The sequence below is a fragment of the Tripterygium wilfordii genome, chromosome 5 (genome assembly GCF_013401445.1).
Source record: "Tripterygium wilfordii isolate XIE 37 chromosome 5, ASM1340144v1, whole genome shotgun sequence".
In the NCBI taxonomy this organism is placed as follows: Eukaryota; Viridiplantae; Streptophyta; class Magnoliopsida; order Celastrales; family Celastraceae; genus Tripterygium; species Tripterygium wilfordii.
Window position 1 is genome coordinate 12,070,298 of NC_052236.1, and position 20,000 is coordinate 12,090,297.

The 20,000-nt window shown below is 39.0% G+C and overlaps 1 protein-coding gene and 1 pseudogene across 5 annotated transcripts; one reads left to right on the top strand and one right to left on the bottom strand.

Moving 5' to 3' along the window:
• Positions 1 to 97: 97 nt before the first annotated feature.
• LOC119998779 (transcription factor HBP-1b(c38)-like) lies at positions 98 to 7,279 on the bottom strand. 5 transcript variants are annotated; one of them, XM_038846203.1, is made up of 12 exons: positions 6,491 to 7,279; positions 5,331 to 5,482; positions 5,143 to 5,246; positions 4,369 to 4,442; positions 4,068 to 4,262; positions 3,844 to 3,921; positions 3,693 to 3,752; positions 3,424 to 3,501; positions 3,273 to 3,324; positions 2,313 to 2,584; positions 1,153 to 1,395; positions 98 to 609 (listed from the first exon to the last, which is right to left on the bottom strand). In XM_038846203.1, the coding sequence occupies exons 2-12, from the start codon at positions 5,351 to 5,353 to the stop codon at positions 457 to 459; spliced, it is 1,332 nt and encodes a 443-aa protein (XP_038702131.1). In that variant the 5' UTR covers positions 5,354 to 5,482; positions 6,491 to 7,279; the 3' UTR covers positions 98 to 456. The 5 variants fall into 5 exon arrangements, with proteins under 5 accessions (XP_038702131.1, XP_038702132.1, XP_038702133.1 ...); XM_038846204.1 differs by having other exon boundaries at positions 5,356 to 5,482; positions 6,491 to 7,275; XM_038846205.1 differs by having other exon boundaries at positions 5,344 to 5,482; positions 6,491 to 7,275.
• A 971-nt stretch (positions 7,280 to 8,250) lies between these two features.
• Positions 8,251 to 19,731, top strand: LOC119998702 (annotated as a pseudogene).
• Positions 19,732 to 20,000: the final 269 nt, after the last annotated feature.

The window sequence follows — 20,000 nt, forward strand, 5'->3', positions numbered from 1 at the left end:
CTTATATACATGTTATGCAAAAATCTCGACAAGAAGGTGATTTAACAATTGGTATACAAGAGAACCAAAACCACGAGTAGCTCATATGACACTCATGTGTTTGATATCTCTCATAAAGGTCTCGAGTTCGAGCCTCCCTTCTCTGTATTAAAAAAAAAAAAAAAACAATTGTGTGTACATTATACAAGATAATAGATGTACCCTAAAAACTACCATCACTTCTACAATTCTTTAGAGAACAAACATCAAACCTGACCAAAATAATTTTTTACAAGACTAGAAGATTAGCATACAAGCACCCTAGAAGAGATACATGTAATTTTACAAGATGGAAAGTCTATAATTACATTAAGGTGGCCGGCCGGTGAGGACTTCAGAGGAGGAACTTATGGGGGGTTACATGTATAGTTCCTATCAGTTCAGGTGATCATGCTTTTCAAGACAATCTCATACAATCTACAGCTGCTCATGAGGTCTAGCCAGCCAGAGAGAGCTGAGGGCTCGGAGTCTTGAGAAATAGTCGTTTATTGCGAGAAGGGCACGGGCTGATTGCCGGGTTGTCAATATACGATGCATTTGTTGTAATGTCTGTTGACGTAGATTGTCGGCCTGGTAATTGCACAAGCATCATAGCCATGAGACAAAGAAGGTGCAGACAAACAAATTATGTTGTGCATATACACTGAAAAAACCCCCGATAATTAAAGGTTAAACTACTCCCATGCAAAAGGCTACAGCAGTAGAGGTGCGGTCGGGGAAGGGGCAAAATGTGCACAGGCTTACCCTGCACGTTATGGAGGAGAGGCTATTTACAGGTTTTGAACTCATGACATGCATCTGATTAACTGTAAAAGCACTTAACTTAAAATGACATATTTGATAAAATTAACTATGCAGTTATTCGTAGGACTTGAACCAGGACATGGTTCGACGACAAGGCCAGGTTGAAGAGCACCCATGTATGGTAACAGCAATTGGCCACATATGCCGGTTTTTTTCATGATCTTAGTGTATAATTTTACAGTCACCTCAAACACCAGTTACAAGGCCCAAATTCTATAATTTCATATGCCTACTTGCCAATCCTTCAGAGGATGGTAAACAGAATTGAGGAAGCTCATTTTCGGTATGTGAAGTTAAGAAAGAAATTACCTGACGAACGAACCCCTCAAGAGTTCCAAGCTTCCCCATGGCCATAGCCATTTGACCCATGTAGTTTGCCACGTTCCCAGATGAAGATCCAGGTGAGCCATTGGCCAATGTCTCAGCCAGAGATTGCTGCAAAGCCTCCATCCCTTGTGACAGAGCATCTTCAGCCTGTTGGGATGATTGCTGCAAGTGGTAGATGGCCATCGACTGTTGTTCAGTGAGAGGCTCTAATTGAGTAATAAGGAGCTGCACCAATTTCAATTCATTAGGAAAACAAAATAAAGGATAAAACAAATCAAACATCGTTACATGCGTTGAGAAAATTCTATGATCAACGCATCCTGGGCGACTTACAAACAAACTAGCACACCCTAACTAATTATTTTTCTTAACATGAGATTGAATCAAATAAAGACAATCACGTCTTTCACTGATCAGGAATGAGTAGTTCAAATGCCAATGACAATAGAAACTAAAAACAGAGGTACATTTTAGGGTGGCAGGTGGGGGGAGATGATTTAGATGTTCATCATGCCATATAATGAAATGAGAATGAACGAATATCCTACAAAGGAATAACCAGAACCCAGAGAGGAATCACAACTATTAAGACTTTTTTATGGCGCTTTCAGAGCATTTTCCAAAGAGGATATCACTGAAATGAGAGATCAACAAATCGTCTTCAATTCTGCATTCAAATATGAAAAGAACTCGATAACTATGCCAAGATTCACAAGCACAATGGCAAGATCCATGGCTGAAGCCAAATGTTCCCATTTCCCAAACCCTACAAATACTGCATTCTTGTCACTAGCATGTGACATTTCTTGTAAGGGAATCACGCACCCTTTCTTTCACGAAATCACGTTGGATATGAAAAACCTTGATTTCTCTATTTGAGGAAACCTAAAATCTAGCGGCAGTCAGAGGTCTATCAGTATAAGAAAATAAAGGAATTTGCGTGATTAAAAGGCCTGGGTATTGGCTGTTTTGGCACTACTGGATACCATGTGACTTGGTATGTGTGGAGTTTTACAATTTAGTACCCTACGAAGGTTTTGAGATTTCAAGGTTGGAGAGCTCTCTAGCATATATCTGCTCAGTTATTGTCGCTTTCTAATGTGTGTTGTATGATGGAGGAAAAAGAAAATAACAAATCTTACCTTGAGGAGCTCAGATGAGCGGAAGCCACCAATCCACATGAAACACCGCTCTGCTGGTGTCTTCCACATTCCAGACAAGATGCGGAAGACATCCGCTTTTGCTGCATTGCCTTTAAGCCTGAAAACATCATCAAAATGCGTAATGACATTGTCAACAACAATGCGAAGTTCAGTGTCCCCCGCATGTGAATTGACAGCAGCCCTTAGCTCACTGATATGTCTGTTGTGTTCTTCTAGCCACCGAGCATATTCTACATCAAATGCTAAGGCGCCTGAAGACCAAAACAATCAATTAGAACACAATCTCCCATAACACAGTAGAGCAATATCAGAACTAAGAAATTAAGAAACACAAACACTAGCCACTAGGCATCCACCATGCGAGCAATAACATCAAAATTTTTGATGTTATATTCAAATGTATAGATTACCACTAGAAATTAAAAATGCTCATATTAATAAGTCATAGAAAAAACCTGTGGCCCAAGAATCAATGAAAAGTCAAACGAGTTTTATAGCTGTCACAAAAATAACAGTTTTAAAGGTGCATTGGGTAAATGCATAATAACATACCACACGAACACGGGCAGTAACAATACTCACCCCAATAACAAGCACTTAAGTTAAATATGGAATCTACACATGCACCTGAGATGAATATTCATAACAAAATTATGAACACCATGGGTTTTCAGGACCTATTTCAACTTTCAGGCATATTAACACAAATTTATCCAAATATACTTCAATGATTTTACAAACAACTGTAAGAAGTTTGCATACTGAACCTCTGTCAATATGAATTATGAGAAGCGAACATACAAAGTAGTAAATCAGTTTCCAAAACTATATGCTCTCTTCAAGAAAGGATTACCTATTCTATTCCCCAAAGGAACAAAAAGAGAAGAAGAGGAGGCCAGGGGGAGGGGGTGGCAGAAAAGAGAGAGCAAAAATTCATACCACTCCCACTCATTGAGTGTGATTGATCTTCAGAACTTGAAATGAAAATACCCTGCATTGAAGAAAATTTACGAAAGCGCATGTATAATTGCAAAACTGTGTCCACTGATCTGCAAAATTATTTTATGAAACAGATAACCCAAAGAAAAACCTGCTGGCGAGCTCGCTGGAGCTCTTGCTCAAGTTGGGACAGTTTCAGTCGACTGCTCTCTAGTTGTTGTACATATGCCTGGAGCAAAATAAAAAACATCAATAACGGGAATTCAAAGATACAATTTTCACCATGAGCATCGTATCGTCAATGACATAAGAAATTTAAACCATATCAACCATATATGTCATCTCCCCATTGCAGCGATGACATGCGCAATAAAACTAAATAAGTGGTGTAGAAATAATCCAAATCAGAGAAAACCCTACCTTTTTCCTTAATCGACTTTTTCGGGCAGCTTCGCGATTTTGAGCCAGCCTACGCAATGTCTGCAAGATAATGATTTAAAGCAGTAAATCAGTAAATATACAACCATGTTTTACAAAGCTTAAAAGAACTTATTCAGCTTTCTAGTTTGACCTTTTGAGCCCCTGTTTTTTCTTTGGATTTGTCACTTGAATTGGACGCCAGAATAGCTGTTGACTGACCCCTATCACCCTGGACAAAGAAATTGATAAATTAAGATTCAGAGCAAGGAAGGAGACCGTGCATATGCGTGCGCGAGAGAGAAAGGTAGAGAGATCAAAATCAGAGATGCGACCATGGAAATGAGTATGCAAAATGAAGAGAATAAGGACCATCACCCTTTGAATTTTTTCATCCGTATCATCAGTTGAGGTATCGTTTCTAGGACTTGCGTTTGCCATATTGGACTCTCCCCAGTTCTCATGATGACTGCCAGGCATAGAAACCAGATTTGGTTGTATTTCCTTCTGCGGTGCTAAAGTTTGGGAACCCACAATGGCAGCAGAAAAGTTCATATCTGTGGGTACAAGATGCTGACCGCAACATGTGTGCATTCGTGAGAGAGAGAGAGAGAGAGAGAGAGAGAGAGAGACTGACTAGAGTTCGAAATCATTAGAATGTAATGAGTATAAAATTCACCTTATTTAGAGCGCCAAATTGAACGTTGGAACTTCCTGCCTGACTGCTTGACTTTAGTTGATTAAATACAGGATCTAGAATTATTTATCAAACAGAAAATTGGTTAGATCTAGAGTCGAACCATAGAAAGACAAACAATGAAGCGAATATTCACTATTTACTTTCATAAACGAACGTTAAAGAGAGGAACACAATTGATGAGCTAAGCTAACATAACATCACAACATAATGATACCAGGGACCATGTAGCATGTAGCATAAGCTTCCATATTTATAACACGTATTTGAGGCAAACATTTTGCAGCAACCATTTGAAACTTTGTGCTTTTCAAACATTGAGCAAAGGGAAAACAGCACATCTTATTGAGTTATTGTGATAATAATGCTTTGTTCACAATGTACAAGAAAAATTGGAGACATATCACAGATTGTAGGGTAAATGTTGAAGAGTAAGTGGACTCCTTAATCCAAATGGGCATCGATCTGGCAATAGCAGAACTATTTTGCTAGGGTATGAAAATAGTTAAATTAATTCCCAGATGGAGATACCTCCGTAATATTACTCATAAGAACAAACCAAAAGCAAACAGTTTAGTGTCTTGAAGGTAGTTCAGTCAAGAACCTTTTACAAATGTTATAGAAAGAGATTTCCATATAGTACAAAGGAAACCTAAAACATCTACGGAATCTAAACTTGAAGAAGGATAAAAACTTGAAGGATTGATAACAAAAAGGCCACCAAAGATGGAGAAAGTAAAGATCTGAACTACATACTTCTACTAAGGTCAGCAGCATCTTCTATCCGAAATCCAAGAGACTGCTCAAGTGTTGCAAAATCTGAGATTCTAGAGGAACGGATATTGTTTTCTTCAGCAACACTGAAAGCCATAGTTCATCACAATCGTAAATAATAAAATTGAAACAATCAAATTCAATGTATAAAGATCAGTTCAAAAAAGTACCAATGAACTCTACCATTGTACATACTCAGTTAGTAATGTATATCGTTGGAATAGTTCCCTGTCATAACAAAATTACATGACCTATGAAATCTATCTTCCCCACTGGGACTGAACTGGCACCAGATTTGATCCAAGAAGGGCAAATCCAATACCTAATTCGGAATCACGAAGGATCAAACTCTAATACAATATTGACCTCACATTGCAAAATAGATATGCATATTCAATATATACTACCATGAAATAGTAGATGAGGAGAATATGATCGGATAAACAAAAGATAAACAAGCTGGAAAAATCACTTAGTAAGTGGATTTGCTCAATCATCACATGTGTTTTCCTATTGAATATTGATGTTGCGAAAAGTACATGTCAAATTGCAAGCCATTTTGAGAGAAAAATAATAGTGACAATGCAAGGCTTTGACAATGGCTGCAGGAGTCAGCACACAATCAAACCTATAATAATAACTGTACTCACTTTCATCTTACTTCTGAGTTCTGATTTACTATTTCCATATACTCATAATATAAATTCCAATACCCCAATGCATTTTTTTTTCTGAATGGGTGTGCAACCAAGAGAACCACAAGGCGGCTGGGGAAAAGCCTCAAGCAGATTGGTACAGAAAGAGGAATACCAAAATGACGAAACTAAACCAATTATCAATAAAGAAATCAACAGATCTCCTTTGAGTCAAAGATTCTGAGGTTTCTCAAACTTCACCTCCAGAAGACCACGGCAATTTTGTTAGGTTCAGCTAAATGGGAGTATGAGACTCAGCTCGAGGCCCAAACAACTAATCAAACAAAAGCTGTAAAATTCAAACTTTAATATCAAACACATATCCTCATATCCCATTTCCTTTGCTTTTTTGCTCTAGATGCTAACATAATTTTATTTTCAAACCCACCCGCTAATCTCTGTGCAGGCAGAAGCCATCATCAATTCGGACACCATTAAAACAGGACTTAACTTATTGGGACAAATAAAAAACCTGAGGGTCATCAAAAGAAGAACCATCTAAGCATAAAAGGACCAACTAACAACAACATAGTATCATACACAACGTGACAAACAAAATGAAAGGAGGGAATTAGTAAAGAAAGGGAATAACAGAGTTCATATTAAACAGAGTCACTTTACAGGAAGTTACATACATGGGATTTGAAGAGGGAATCACTGGAGGAACGAAGCTCGGCATGCCGGTCACAGCTTTATTATAATTTTTTGCACCAATATCTGCTGCTTTACCACCCATGAATCACCATAATCATCACCACGAACCACCACCTTAATTGCCAACAAAATCAACCTTTCTCTAAAACAACCAAAACCCAGTAGCTAAATCTTTAAATCCTAAACTATATCGGTATCTTCTCCAATTAAAATCCAAACTTTCTCTTCACTAGGTTCCTTCCCATTAATCAGCACACTCAACGAGAAATTTGCGAGCTTTACAATAGAAAATAGTTAAATACCTCTACAAACAAAAAAACCCAACAAATTACAAAAACAAAAGGCAGAAACAGAGATTTTAATACAACAAAAATCAAAACAAAGCACCTCCAGACTAAGCAAACCCAAAAAAAAAAGACCCAGAAATCTCTTAAACAAACTTCACAGCACACTCTTCTCTTGGAACGCCAGAACCGGGACTGAAATAAGCCCTCAAAGCAGCACAACCACCATGAGAGTCAGAGCTTGAGAAGTACTGAATCTTATCTCCAGTTGAGCAGTACCCAGAAGCAGAAATTGAGGAGAAGAGCTTAACAACAACAACAAAAACCCTAACCAGTGGGCAGTGGCTCGTTGATGATTAAAAATTGAATCTTTTTTGACTTTTTCTTGATGGGGTATTATTTTATGTATATGTACCAATGAATTTTCTCAACTCCTTGAAAATGGAACCTATTTTGTTTTCTTCTAAGGTTATCGAAGAGAGTGGAAGGACAGATCCTTCCAACCTGTTTCTCATGTCCTTTTCTGTTGCAAACTTTCCTTTCTCTTTTTTATTCTCTTAAATTTTTTTTCTACATCTGTCTCTTTTTTTTCTTTTTTTTTTCTTGAAGCTCAATGCTTTTTCCTTTTTCTTTTTTGTTTTATTTTTCTGCATTCTAATTATTTATTATCTAGATTAATTTATTTTTCCCTTTTATAAAAAAATGAGATATATCATATATCCGGATATCCCCTCTCTTCTCATTATGTTTTTCCTTATAATTCTCTTTATTTCCTTTGTTTTTTTTTTCCATTTTTATTCTTAAACCCAAAAACAGCAAATGTCCACTTATGATGAACATTTATTTTATTGAATGTTATATGATTAACCAAAACATAATCATTTTATAAAATGAGAGGTGACTCGGTTGACAATCGACTGAGTTAGACATGTGTGTCCAAAATTCGATTCCAATGATAAATAAATTTATCAATAGTATTAAAAAAAAACATAGTCATTTTGTAACATTTTTCATCCAAGATTAATTAAACTAAATTTGAATTCTATTAAAGTTTGTAAAAATTGAATTCAAGTTTAACCCCAGATCAAATCATCTAATATGATTCCTTATTTGCATACAAATTTATGGACAATGATTTAAGTCAAAGACCAATAGAGTAGTGTTGTTTTAATATCTCCAAAAAAAGCCAAACTAGAATCGTAATTCAAGTTCTTGTTTTTCTAGACATTTAAGTGAACGTTGATAGATGGATAATACTTTATCAGACGCGAGCCCCTCTTCGAGCAGATTTTTTCTTTTGCTCCTCAACCTACGAGGTATTAACATTAGTTTTTAAATTGTTCCCCTCCCAAAGACAGGTTCTTACGCGTTACTCACTCGTCCGACACTAAAAACACCAATTATCACTTGTTTGTATTAAACATGCCGCCAATTTTCATCCTTGGTCACCTGTATTAACCAATACTTTAGAAATAAAATCAATACCCTAATTTTTTTTATTTACCAAAAAAAAAAAAAAACTTGAGAAAGAAGGGTATCATGGATCATGGCTGCCTAGGACCAAAGCCCACAAAACACTTGTTAAATCCCAAATTGCCCCTCAATTGCACCAAGCCCTAGATCATCGTCCATCTCTCCGACTTTCCCTCATGCTCTCAGCTTTCTCGGAATTCTTCGTGATTCGCGATTCCACCGCTGGATCATCGCCGATCTGATTTTGGGTACGGGCATTGTCTTCCCTTTCTTTTTCTTTTTTTGGTCTCTTTTTCGAATTTGCATTTTTTTGGGTGGGTTTTAGGTAATGCTTTGTATGGGATTTGGGGATTCTGTTTTGGTGCTCTTTTGATTGCTTGCACTAATGTTTTTTGATCGTTCTGAGCTTTTTCTTCAGCTCCTTGACTCTAATTTTTCGAGTAGGGTTCATCAGTGTTGAACTGGATTTTTGTTGCACCTAATGATTATCATATGCATAGTGATGCGGGGTTTTAAAGTTTTGATTTTTATATTCTTGGCGATGCTAGAAAGTTCATCGAGGTGCCGTTTATGTAGTGTGTTATCATACAAAAAGGGAATGTCTCATTGGCATCTCTGATGTTTTAGGTGCACTGATGTATGCTATATCGAATTTATTGGTTTACTAAATAATGGCTAGTAGTATGAATATTTGGTTTGATTTTGGAAACTGTTATGGATATCATTGATGTTACCCCCATGTTTAACGGCTGTAGAAAACTCATAATAATGCGTCAAGCTCTGTTTTTTTCCCCTAGCATTTGCATTGATGCTTGTACATTATGAGATACACACACTTTTTTGTATATTTCTTATATTTTAGCACATAGATGCACTCTATTATAGGTGATGCATTGGAAATCTTAAAATGTGCTCTCGTTTGATATCGACTTAGATGGGAGAGGTTGAGTTTTCTAATTCTGAAAGATATATGCCCTTTGGGAAGATGTTGTAACTTGCAAGTGATGTTGCTTGGAGTGTTATTCGAAATTCTATCTTGATGTGCTTAGGAGTTAGGAGTACTTTGTAAGCACAACTGCAATTCTAATCCAATGATATTCTTAAAAGTACCATAAGTTGGTTTGAAGTTCTTCACTTATGTACAAAGTTTTTTTTTGTCATACTACATGCTTTCACAACATAAGCTCATCTCATTTTCTTTTAAGCATACAGGAACAATAGGCGGGCTTATGCTCTGCAGTTGTGTTACAGGTCAAATGGTACATATTGCAGACAAAACTTCTTTCTTCATGGAGGAACTTGATGGAGTGTATTTCTATAGATGATGACGATAATGATGCATAATTCACTGGATCTTTCATCGAGAGAGCGTGCTCAACGCCTTTACAACAAGGTATTAGATATGAGATATCTGTGTTTCAATGGTTTTGGTTTATACGTGCTATTTTATTAAGCTGCAAAGATGTTTAGTTTCTAGATTCCGCCAAATCATGTATCAAGTGGTGCCTGGTAAAAAGGTCTATGAAATAAAAATTGCACCCCCCCCCCTACCAAAATATTATAAAGGGGAAGAAAACAGCTAAAAGAGAATCATATGTATCACATTTTTCTTTTTTACCCTCTCTCTAGAATGTTAAGTTGGAGAGTAAGCATCGAAGGTCGACCCAGGCCAGAATTCCATCAGATCCTAATGCCTGGCAACAGATGCAAGAAAATTACGAAGCAATTATCCTTGAAGATCATGCTTTTTCTGAACAACATGAAATAGAATATGCTCTGTGGCAGTTGCATTACGGCCGGATTGAGGAGCTACGAGGACACTTTAATGCTGCTCTTGCTCCAAGTGGTTCAGCCACATCTCAGGGTGGGAAAGTTTCCGCCCGACCTGAGTGAATTGCAAAAATTCGTTCCCAGATTAAGAACTTTCTTTCTGAGGCTACAAGATTTTATCATTATCTTATGCTCAAAATCAGAGCAAGGTATGGTTTACCTCTGGGATATTTCTCCGATGATCCAAAGACTCAGATTTTTCTCTCTAAAGATGGAAATAAATCCACAGAGACAAAGAAAGGGCTTGTTTCTTGTCACAGTTGTCTAATTTACTTGAGTGATCTTTCGCGTTATAAGGACTTATATTGGGAAGGTGATTCAAAGGCTAGAGATTTTGCAGCAGCATCAAGTTACTATACGAAAGCTTGCTCACTTTGGCCTTCAAGTGGCAATCCTCATCACCAGGTTTTGTATTTGACTAATAATTGATGATCTTCCTTAACCTGTTTGGTATTCATCTAGCCTTCTGATTATATTTATTTGATTTTGGTAAATGTGAACTTGTTTTTTCTTATCATCAGCTTGCAATGGTGGCTTCCTACTCTGGGGATGCATTGTTGGCAATATATCGCTACTTCCGGAGTTTGGCAGTTGATAACCCATTTTCAACTGCTAGGGATAACTTAATTGTTGCATTTGAAAAGGTAATTTTTCTTCCATTATGACATTCCAATTAGATCTTGATTTTCGTTTGCCTTTTGCCACTTTTCATGGCTTTCATTTGGACAGTTAGTAGTTAGTCCTGCTGAAATTTATTTTGTGGAGCAGTCATGGTGTATGATAAATTATTGTGTTTACATGATGTGCATTTGTAACAGAATCAGCAGAGCTTTTCCCAGCTCGTGGGTGATGCCAATGGTACACCAATAAAGAGTGCACCAATGCAAATGAATGCGAAAGAAAGAGGAAAAGTTGGGACAACAATCTTGAAAGATAGTAAAGTGGAAGCTAGTTCCATGAAGGAAAATTCATCTTGTACACCTGAAGATTTTAAAGCTTTCAGCATTCGATTTGTGCGACTAAATGGCATCCTCTTTACACGCACGAGGTACCTCACCTTGACATTTAACTGTGGTCAATATCTTGTAGGCATGGTCATTTTTACCATATTAATATTATTTTTTTCACAGCTTGGAGACTTTTGGGGAAGTATTCTCTATGGTTAGAAGTTATTTGATTGAGCTTCTCTCGTCAGGGCCTGAAGAAAATTACAAATTTGGTTCACGTGCTGCAGATGTTGGAGTTCTTATTGTTAGGCTCATAACCATTCTCATATTCACAGTGCATAATGTGAATCAAGAAGTTGAGAGTCAATCCTATGCTGACATTTTACAACGTTCAGTTCTACTTAAGAATGCTATTACTTCCGTCTTTGAGTTTATTACGAAAGAGACAGTGGTCGAAAAAACTCGTAATTCTTACATCTCATTCTTTTCTTCATATACAACCCTAATACTGTGCAATGACTAAATTAACCTTACATATTCTAACACACCCCCTCAAGTTGGAGCATAGATATCAATCATGCCCAACTTGTTACAAATATTCGTTATCCGACTCCCTGGTAGAGGTTTAGTAAATACATCAGCTATTTGATCTCCAGTCCTAACATGCCTAAGACAAACCATTCCTTGTTGGAGTTTCTCTCGAATGAAATGACAGTCAACCTCTATATGTTTTGTACGTTCATGAAACACTGAATTAGAAGCAATATGAATAGCTGCTTGGTTATCACACCACAATTGCATAGGAGCCGAATCCTTCATACCAATCTCCTCAAGTAAGTGACGAACCCACATAAGTTCACAAATAGACTGCGCCATGGCTCTATACTCAGACTCTGCACTCGATTTTGCCACCACACTTTGCTTCTTACTTTTCCATGATATCAAATTCCCGCCAACGAAGACACAATAACCGGTAGTAGATCGTCTGCTTATAGGACAACCTGCCCAATCAGCATCCGAGAATCCTTCCACTCCAATGTTATTGTGATCTTTATAAACAACACCACGACCCGTTCCTTCTACTCTAACATGACCGTGATCCTTATAAACAATACCACGGCCTGGAGCACCCTTAAGGTACCTCAAAATGTGAATTACTGCATCCCAGTGAGATGTCCGAGGAGATGACATAAACTGACTAACCACACTTACTGGAAAAGCAATGTCTGGCCGCGTCACTGTAAGGTAATTAAGTTTTCCAACCAATCGCCTATACTGTTCTGAATCAGCAAGTAGAACACCATCTTCAGCAGCCAATTTCACATTAGGCACCATAGGTGCCTCACAAGGTTTAGTATCCGTCAACCCTGTCTCATTGAGTATATCAAGTACATATTTCCTCTGAGATAGAAAAACACCTTGCTTACTACGTGACACTTCAATACCCAAGAAATACCTGAGAGGTCCAAGATCCTTTGTTTGGAATTTGGTATGAAGAAAGGATTTGAGAGCAGTAATACCCACACTATCACTCCCAGTAATCACAATATCATCAACATAGACCACCAAAAGTATACAACCTAGCTCAGATTGTCTGTAGAAAACAGAATGATCAAGAGCACTCCGGCACAATCCAAACTCAATAACCACTTCACTAAATCTACCAAACCAAGCACGAGGAGATTGTTTCAACCCATATAATGATTTCCGAAGAGAACATACCTTCCCAGACTCCCCCTGAGCAACAAACCCGGGTGGTTGCTCCATGTAGACCTCTTCGACCAAATCACCATGTAAGAAGGCATTCGTAACATCTAACTGATGTAGAGGCCAATGATAGGTAGCAGCCAGAGAAATAAACAATCGAATAGAAGCAATCTTGGCAACGGGAGAAAATGTCTCTAAATAATCAACACCATATGTCTGAGCATAGCCCTTTGCCACTAACCGAGCCTTCAAGCGAGTCACAGAACCATCGGGGTTCACTTTAACAGTGAAGACCCACTTACAACCAATAGCATGTTTTCCAACTGGGAGGGAAACAAGATTCCAAGTACCATTTTCCTTAAGGGCAAACATCTCATCTTCCATTGCTTGTCTCCACCCAGAATGAGAAAGGGCCTCGGAAATAGACTTAGGAACAGTAATAGAATCAAGAGAAGAAATAGTAGACTGAGAAACAAGAGATAGACCTTTATAGGAAACAAATGAAGAGATAGGATAGGTACAAGATCGTTTACCTTTACGGAGAGCAATAGGTAAATCAGGACTAGCATCAGGAGCAAGAGAACTCGAATCTGGAGATGAAGAGGTAGGTAGAGGCTGAGTGTCTTGGTCTGTCATAGGTGCCACAGAAAAATCCACTGGAGGTGCCGAAGGATGGTGCCAGCTATGACGAGAGTATGTGTGAGTGATGGGAGGACGAGAAGACTCAGGAGGAGGATCAGATTCAGATATACGGTAGACAAGAAACTCATCATCGGGAGAAAAAGGAGATGTAGAAGAACTACTAGCATAAGCAGTAGACTCAAAAAATGTAACATCAGCTGAGATTAAGTATCGACCTAAATCAGGAGAGAAACAACGATACCCTTTTTGATGACGAGAATATCCCAAGAAGACACATTTCAAAGACCACGGGTCAAGTTTAGTGACTTTAGGTCGGACATCCTGCACAAAACACACACATCCAAATATACGTGGGGGAAGACAGAAGAGAGGCTGCGAAGGAAACATAACCGAATAAGGAATATGGCCATCAAGAATCGAGGAAGGCATACGATTGATTAAGTAACATGCAGTATGAACAGCATCTGCCCAAAAGACCTTAGAAACTTTCATATGAAATAATAGAGCCCTGGCAACTTCCATCAAATGACGATTCTTTCTTTCAGCCACCCCATTTTGTTGTGGGGTGACAACACAAGATGACTGATGAACAATGCCATTTTGAACAAGATAAGAAGAAAAAGAGTTAGAGAAATACTCTTTGGCATTGTCACTACGGAAAATCCGAATAGAGGCATTATTCTGAGTTTTAACTTCCGCATGAAAAGCACAAAATATAGAATATAACTCAGAACGATTTTTCATTAAATATAACCAAGTTACCCGAGTAAAGTCATCAACAAATGTAACAAAATAACGAAATCCAGACTGAGACATAACAGGACAAGGACCCCAAATATCGGAATGAATCAACTCAAAGGGGGACGCAGCCCGTTTATGAACTCGAGGAACGTAAGACGCTCGATGGTGTTTGGCAAACTGACATGCCTCACACGCTAACTGAGACACTGAACCTAAAGACGGACAAAGACGCTTTAAAACTGGTAATGAAGGATGACCAAGTTGACAATGCAGCTGATAAAATGAGGTAGCACTAGTGGAAGCAACTGGCCGTGGCATTGGTGAAGATTCAGCAGCAAGAACGTACAGACCATTAGACAAGCGACCTCTACCAATAACTTTCTTCGTCACCAGATCCTGAAACAGACAATAATCAGGAAAGAAGTGAACAGAGCAATGCAATGCTTGAGTGATTTGGCTGACAGATAATAGATTAAAAGGGAAATGAGGTAAACACAAAACAGAAGAGAGAGATAAAGTAGAAGTGGGCGAGGCTGTGCCACTACCAAGCACAGGAACATTTGAACCATCGGCTAGAGTGACATTTGGTAAAGTGGGGGAAGACTGAAATGAAGAAAGAATACCTGTATTGCTAGTCATGTGATTGGTGGCTCCGGAGTCAATGACCCAATCACCGAAGGATGAAGAAAGACATGCAGTTGGATTACCTGACTGAACAAGAGTGGCAGCAGGCTGGGTAGTTTGACATTGAGTAAGTCGAGCATATTCATCAGTCGATATCAGAATATGGCCATCAGGTTTGGATGCTATGGAAGAAGACACAACCCCGGTAGGAGTAGGCAAAATACCCTCCTGAGTGACAGCATTAGCAAACCGTGAAGAGGCAGAAGGTTTACCATTCAGTTTCCAACAATTCTTTTTCAAATGACCCTGCTCACCACAATAATAACATATCCTTGGACCTCCACGCCCTCCACTATCACGGCCACCACCACGAACTCCTCGACTACCACTACGACCACCCCTATTACCACCAGCTGGTGGTGTCCAGCCCAATAAAGCAGAGGTATCACTAGAAACAGCAGATACTCCCGAGGTGTCGTGACTAGAATCCTTACAAACTTTGCGCAAGCGAGAGAATGCTTCAGCGAGGGAAGGTAACTCTGAATCAGTAAGTAATTGAGTACGAGCAATCTCATATTGTGACTCCAACCCAGCAAGGAAGCACTGAACAGCGACCTCTTCCTGTTGGGTTTGCATTTTTTTTACATCAGCTGTAATAGGATACAAAGTCCTCATCTCTTCAAATTTGGTTTTGAAGTCAGTGTAATATTCAAGTAAAGGGCGTCCCTTCTGATCTGCACGATATACCCCAGCTAGTAGCTCATGAACATGAAACAGATTTTGCTTACTAGAATACAATGTTTCTAAATATTGCCACATCTCCTTGACACTATCACAATGCCCAATCATGTCATCTACAGAATTCTCCATAGTATTTTGAATTAAAGTGAAAAGTTTGTCATCTTCCTTCTGCCATTGTGCCTTGGCCCTCTGCTCAGTCGGTGCATCCTCGGTCAAGTGTTTCTCCATATCAATACTCGAGAGATATCTCCTAATGACTCGTTTCCAATGACCATAGTTTGTACCATTCAATTTTCTGTCTGTAATTCGATAAGATGTAGGGATGATCTCGGCAATTGCCTTCTTTTCACTAGTGTCAGCCATGGGTCTTAAAAATCAACCAAACACTGGGCAATTCACAAAATCTCAATCGGATTGCCACCCACCAGAGAACAAAGAATATAATCACAGCACAAATATAGAGAATCAAAGTCTCAGTAGTAATATAATACCAACCAGAGAACTCGTACCAAACAAACCACTGTAGAGACAACTCAGTCTACCAGAATAATGAAACCAGAACAGAATACCAACCAGAGAGTGATGCCATTAGAAAGAGAAGAAGCCAGAAGCAAAATCGAACCACCAGAAAGCGAAGAAATCAGATCAGACCTCCGACAGGTTCTCCAACAGAAGAGAGACCAGAACAAAGAAGAGGCCAGAGACAAAATCGGACCACCAGGTGCGGGTTCGAACTGACAGCAACCACGAATCCAAATAACAGAGACCTCCGAAAGAACCGAAGAGCCTCTGACGAGTGCCAGCAGACTTGTCGATCGTCGTCCAACGCTCCGACTTGTCGACTCGATTATAGGGAGGAGCGATTGCCGCGATCTGTTACAGAGATGGCATTAGGTGGAGCAGCTCCCGCAAGAGGAAGTGCAGCGGCTGCTGCAAGCATGCGCAGGAGAAGAACAGCGAGTAGTTATGCTCCAACTTGTCGACCGCCGTTTTCGTCCTATGCTCCGATACCATATTACGAAAGAGACAGTGGTCGAAAAAACTCGTAATTCTTACATCTCATTCTTTTCTTCATATACAACCCTAATACTGTGCAATGACTAAATTAACCTTACATATTCTAACAGAGTTTACAGGGCTCATTGTAACGAGATGTCTACAACTGCATGATGCTTCTGGAAGCTCTCTATTGCCAGGTGTGCTGATATTTATGGAGTGGTTAGCATGTCATCCAGATATTGCAGCTGGGAGTGAAGTAGAGGAAAAGCAAGCTGCTGCACGATCGTTGTTTTGGAACAACTGTATCATACTTATGAATAAGCTCTTGTACAATATAGTCATTTCAACCGAGGAGGACAAAGATGGAACATGTTTTTTCAACACGAGCAGATATGATGAGGGTGAAACTGCGAATCGGCTTGCATTATGGGAGGACTTTGAGTTAAGAGGATTCCTTCCCCTTGCTCATGTGCAATCAAGTCTTGATTTTTCCTGGAAGCAATCCCTTGGAAGTGATGGTTGTGGGAAAGCAAAGAGAGCTCGTCTTCAGAGGATTATATCAGCTGGAAAGGCTGTTGTAAGTGTTGTTCAGGTGGGGCAGCAAAGCATGTACTTTGATTCAGGGGGGAAGAAATTTTCTGTTGGTGTTGAGCCTAAAATAGCTGATTATGAGCTGATTGATTCTATTGAAGCCCCTGTTTTAAATGGTTTGACAGAAGAATCTTTAGGTAAGCAGAAAATGGGATTGGGATTGGGACTTTTACAGTCAAAGTTGCAGTTACACATGGATGGAGAAGAAGAGGATGAGGTCATTGTTTTCAAACCTACTGTGAGTGATAAGAAAGCTGATTGCATTGGCTCGTTGCAATCTGAGATTCTCAGAAGTTCTTCTAATGCTTCACAGGGTTATATTGGAAGTTCTGCTGGTACCATTTCAGCCCCCCATAATGGTAGTCTCATGATGAATTCTTTTGATGCAAATGGGTGGCCAAATGCATCTCTTTCTACTATTCCATTGTCTTTGCAACCAATCCAACCTAGTACTTCAATGTGGCTGAGGGAGTCTGAAGTTCTGGTTGCAAATGGGTTAAACAATTTGAATTTTTCGGAGAATGGGCTTCTGATGAAGCATAGGTTGCAAGAATATGTTGGAGTTATGCAGTCTGCTGCAGCTTCTCTTCCCCTCCAACTCTCTATGGATCCCATTTCTTGCAATGGGTTTTCTGGTCAAGTTTATGATTCTATAATACCTTCTAAACTTGATTCAGTCATGCCTTCAGACCAAAGTTTTGATGGTCTGCATGTGAAGTCGTCATCAGCCTTACCAGCAGTCACCAGAAAGAATCCTGTGAGCCGTCCAGCTCGTCGTGTTGGTCCTCCGCCTGGATTTAGCCCTGTTCCCCCAAAACCTTTAAATGAGTCGCTGTCTGGTAATGTGAACGGTAATATGGGGATGGATGATTATAGCTGGCTAGATGGATATCAGCTGCCATCATCAGCAAAAAGCATGGGGTTCACAAAAACTACCAATCACACAGCTCAATAATACCTTCATGCGAATGTGAACAACAGCACGACAGGGTCTAGCTTTCCATTCCCTGGAAAACAACTCTGAACCATGCAACCTCAAATGGAAAATTATAGAATTCAGAAGGAGTACGAGATTCCTGATCATCTGAAGCTATACGATGAGCTGCAGCAACAACAACTTGGCAAAACAATGCAGCAACCTATGCCACTGCCAGAGCAGTTTAAGGGAGTTCCTGCTCATGAAGGTCGTTTCATTGTGTGAGATCATTATGAGGATATGGATGGTTAGTTTTCATGAGTCTCCATTTTATACTTGTAATTATAACTGATTTGCTGTTGTGTAACTATTATTTAATGCTTATTAATTTTGCTGATCCATCTTTCATTTTTCTTAAGAACCTTTTGCAGTGAAGATCCTCCAGACTCAACGACCACCTGGTTCAGTGTTTGCCTTCGCAGCCTTGCCGATATTAAGCAGTTTTTGTTGGATAATCTGATGTTGCTGGCACCTGCGTCCAAATTGGTATCCTTCTTTATCTGCTCAATTATGTCGTATTATACTCCTTTTCTTGTTTAATTGAGGATACTGTCTGCAGTTTTCATGGATGTGTTTTTAGTTTTATTAGGGCAGTGATTTGTCTAGTATACTTTTATTTCATTGAACATCTGTATTTTCAAATGGATGGATTGATTTGGATATGTTTGTTAAGTTGGGTCTAATTAGTAGATATGCTGTGCATCCATCAAGGTTGAATGTTTCTGATATTATGTGGTGTAAGATCTGCGTATATTAGGCCTTTTCTCGACCTCGCTCACTGCTGAAGCCTTGTGCATAGGAGTTGTTTACCATAAAGGGCCTAGAAGCAGCTTGATCGTGTGAAATTTGCTAAGTAACACTTAATGCTGTCCGCATGATTGTTAGAGCCATGGATAGTCAAAGATTATTGTAAGAAGTTCTCATTAGATTTTAATTTTTATTTTATTTTATTTTATCAGTGTTTTGAAATCCAGTCCTGACCTGTCTGTCGAGCCAGCTCAATAGCAGGTGCAAATTTGAGAATTTTTTAGAAAATAGCATGCCAATGTTTTGAGTAAACTAATATGTACAACAGTCACTATGTGCATATACTTAATTATCACATGCTCTTTTGTTCTCCATTTGTTTTTATTTTGGTGAATAATTTTCTTGTCATACAGCTTTTGCTGAGCTTTCCAGTCGCAGTGAACGGTGGTTGTGATCAGGTTAGGGCTTGAAAATTGGCACTTATGATGATACATCACCTTTCTGAATGGGTGGATTGCCCATATAGTGTTTGGGAAGCATTGGGCGGTTGTCATTGTATGCTACCTGGAGAAATGAAAAGAACAGTAGATTCATTGCTTAAACGGGAGGTGCAGGCCTGAAGGGCATGTCGGAGCGGAATGGCGTGACACTACTAATCAATAACTGTTGTTACGGAAGGTAAGAGTCATCAGCGCAGCTTGTGCACCTGCCTTTGGGGTTTCCAGAAGGGATCAATTCTGGAATTTTAATGGAAAAACGTTTAATAAATATGCGAGCAGATACGCATTATGGTATTTAAAATGTGTTTATTTTTCCAGTTAGTCTGGATGACTTATGCTGCAACGATGTTGTTGTGTGAACCTAATAGGCTGTGTGCATTGTCTTTTACTTTGAACCATTATCATATTTGTTTATGGTAATGGTGCTTATATAGTTTTTATACACCCTTTTCTTTTTAATTTATTATCATGTGAACTTTGTGGAACTATGGCAGACTGTGATATCAATTCCAAAATGATTAAGAGCCCAACATGTTGTTATCCCAATTAAATTGGACGCACATAATTTAAGTGAATTCTTAGACTCCACATCAAACATGATACATGATAGTGATGGGCAGATATGGGTCAGTATTTGGCATGGAGAACGGCTAATAAATTGGAGAATGACAAGGCTATGCTCGAAATCT

Excerpts from the sequence above, each read along its gene's own strand:
- LOC119998779 (XM_038846202.1), bottom strand. The coding sequence starts at position 6,591 with ATGGGTGGTAAAGCAGCAGATATTGGTGCAAAAAATTATAATAAAGCT. Across the intron at positions 5,247-6,490 it reads ATTCCCTCTTCAAATCCCAT|TGTTGCTGAAGAAAACAATA; the intron begins GTATGTAACTTC and ends TATGGCTTTCAG. Across the intron at positions 3,325-3,423 it reads TCCAGCGAGCTCGCCAGCAG|GGTATTTTCATTTCAAGTTC; the intron begins GTTTTTCTTTGG and ends TCTTCAATGCAG.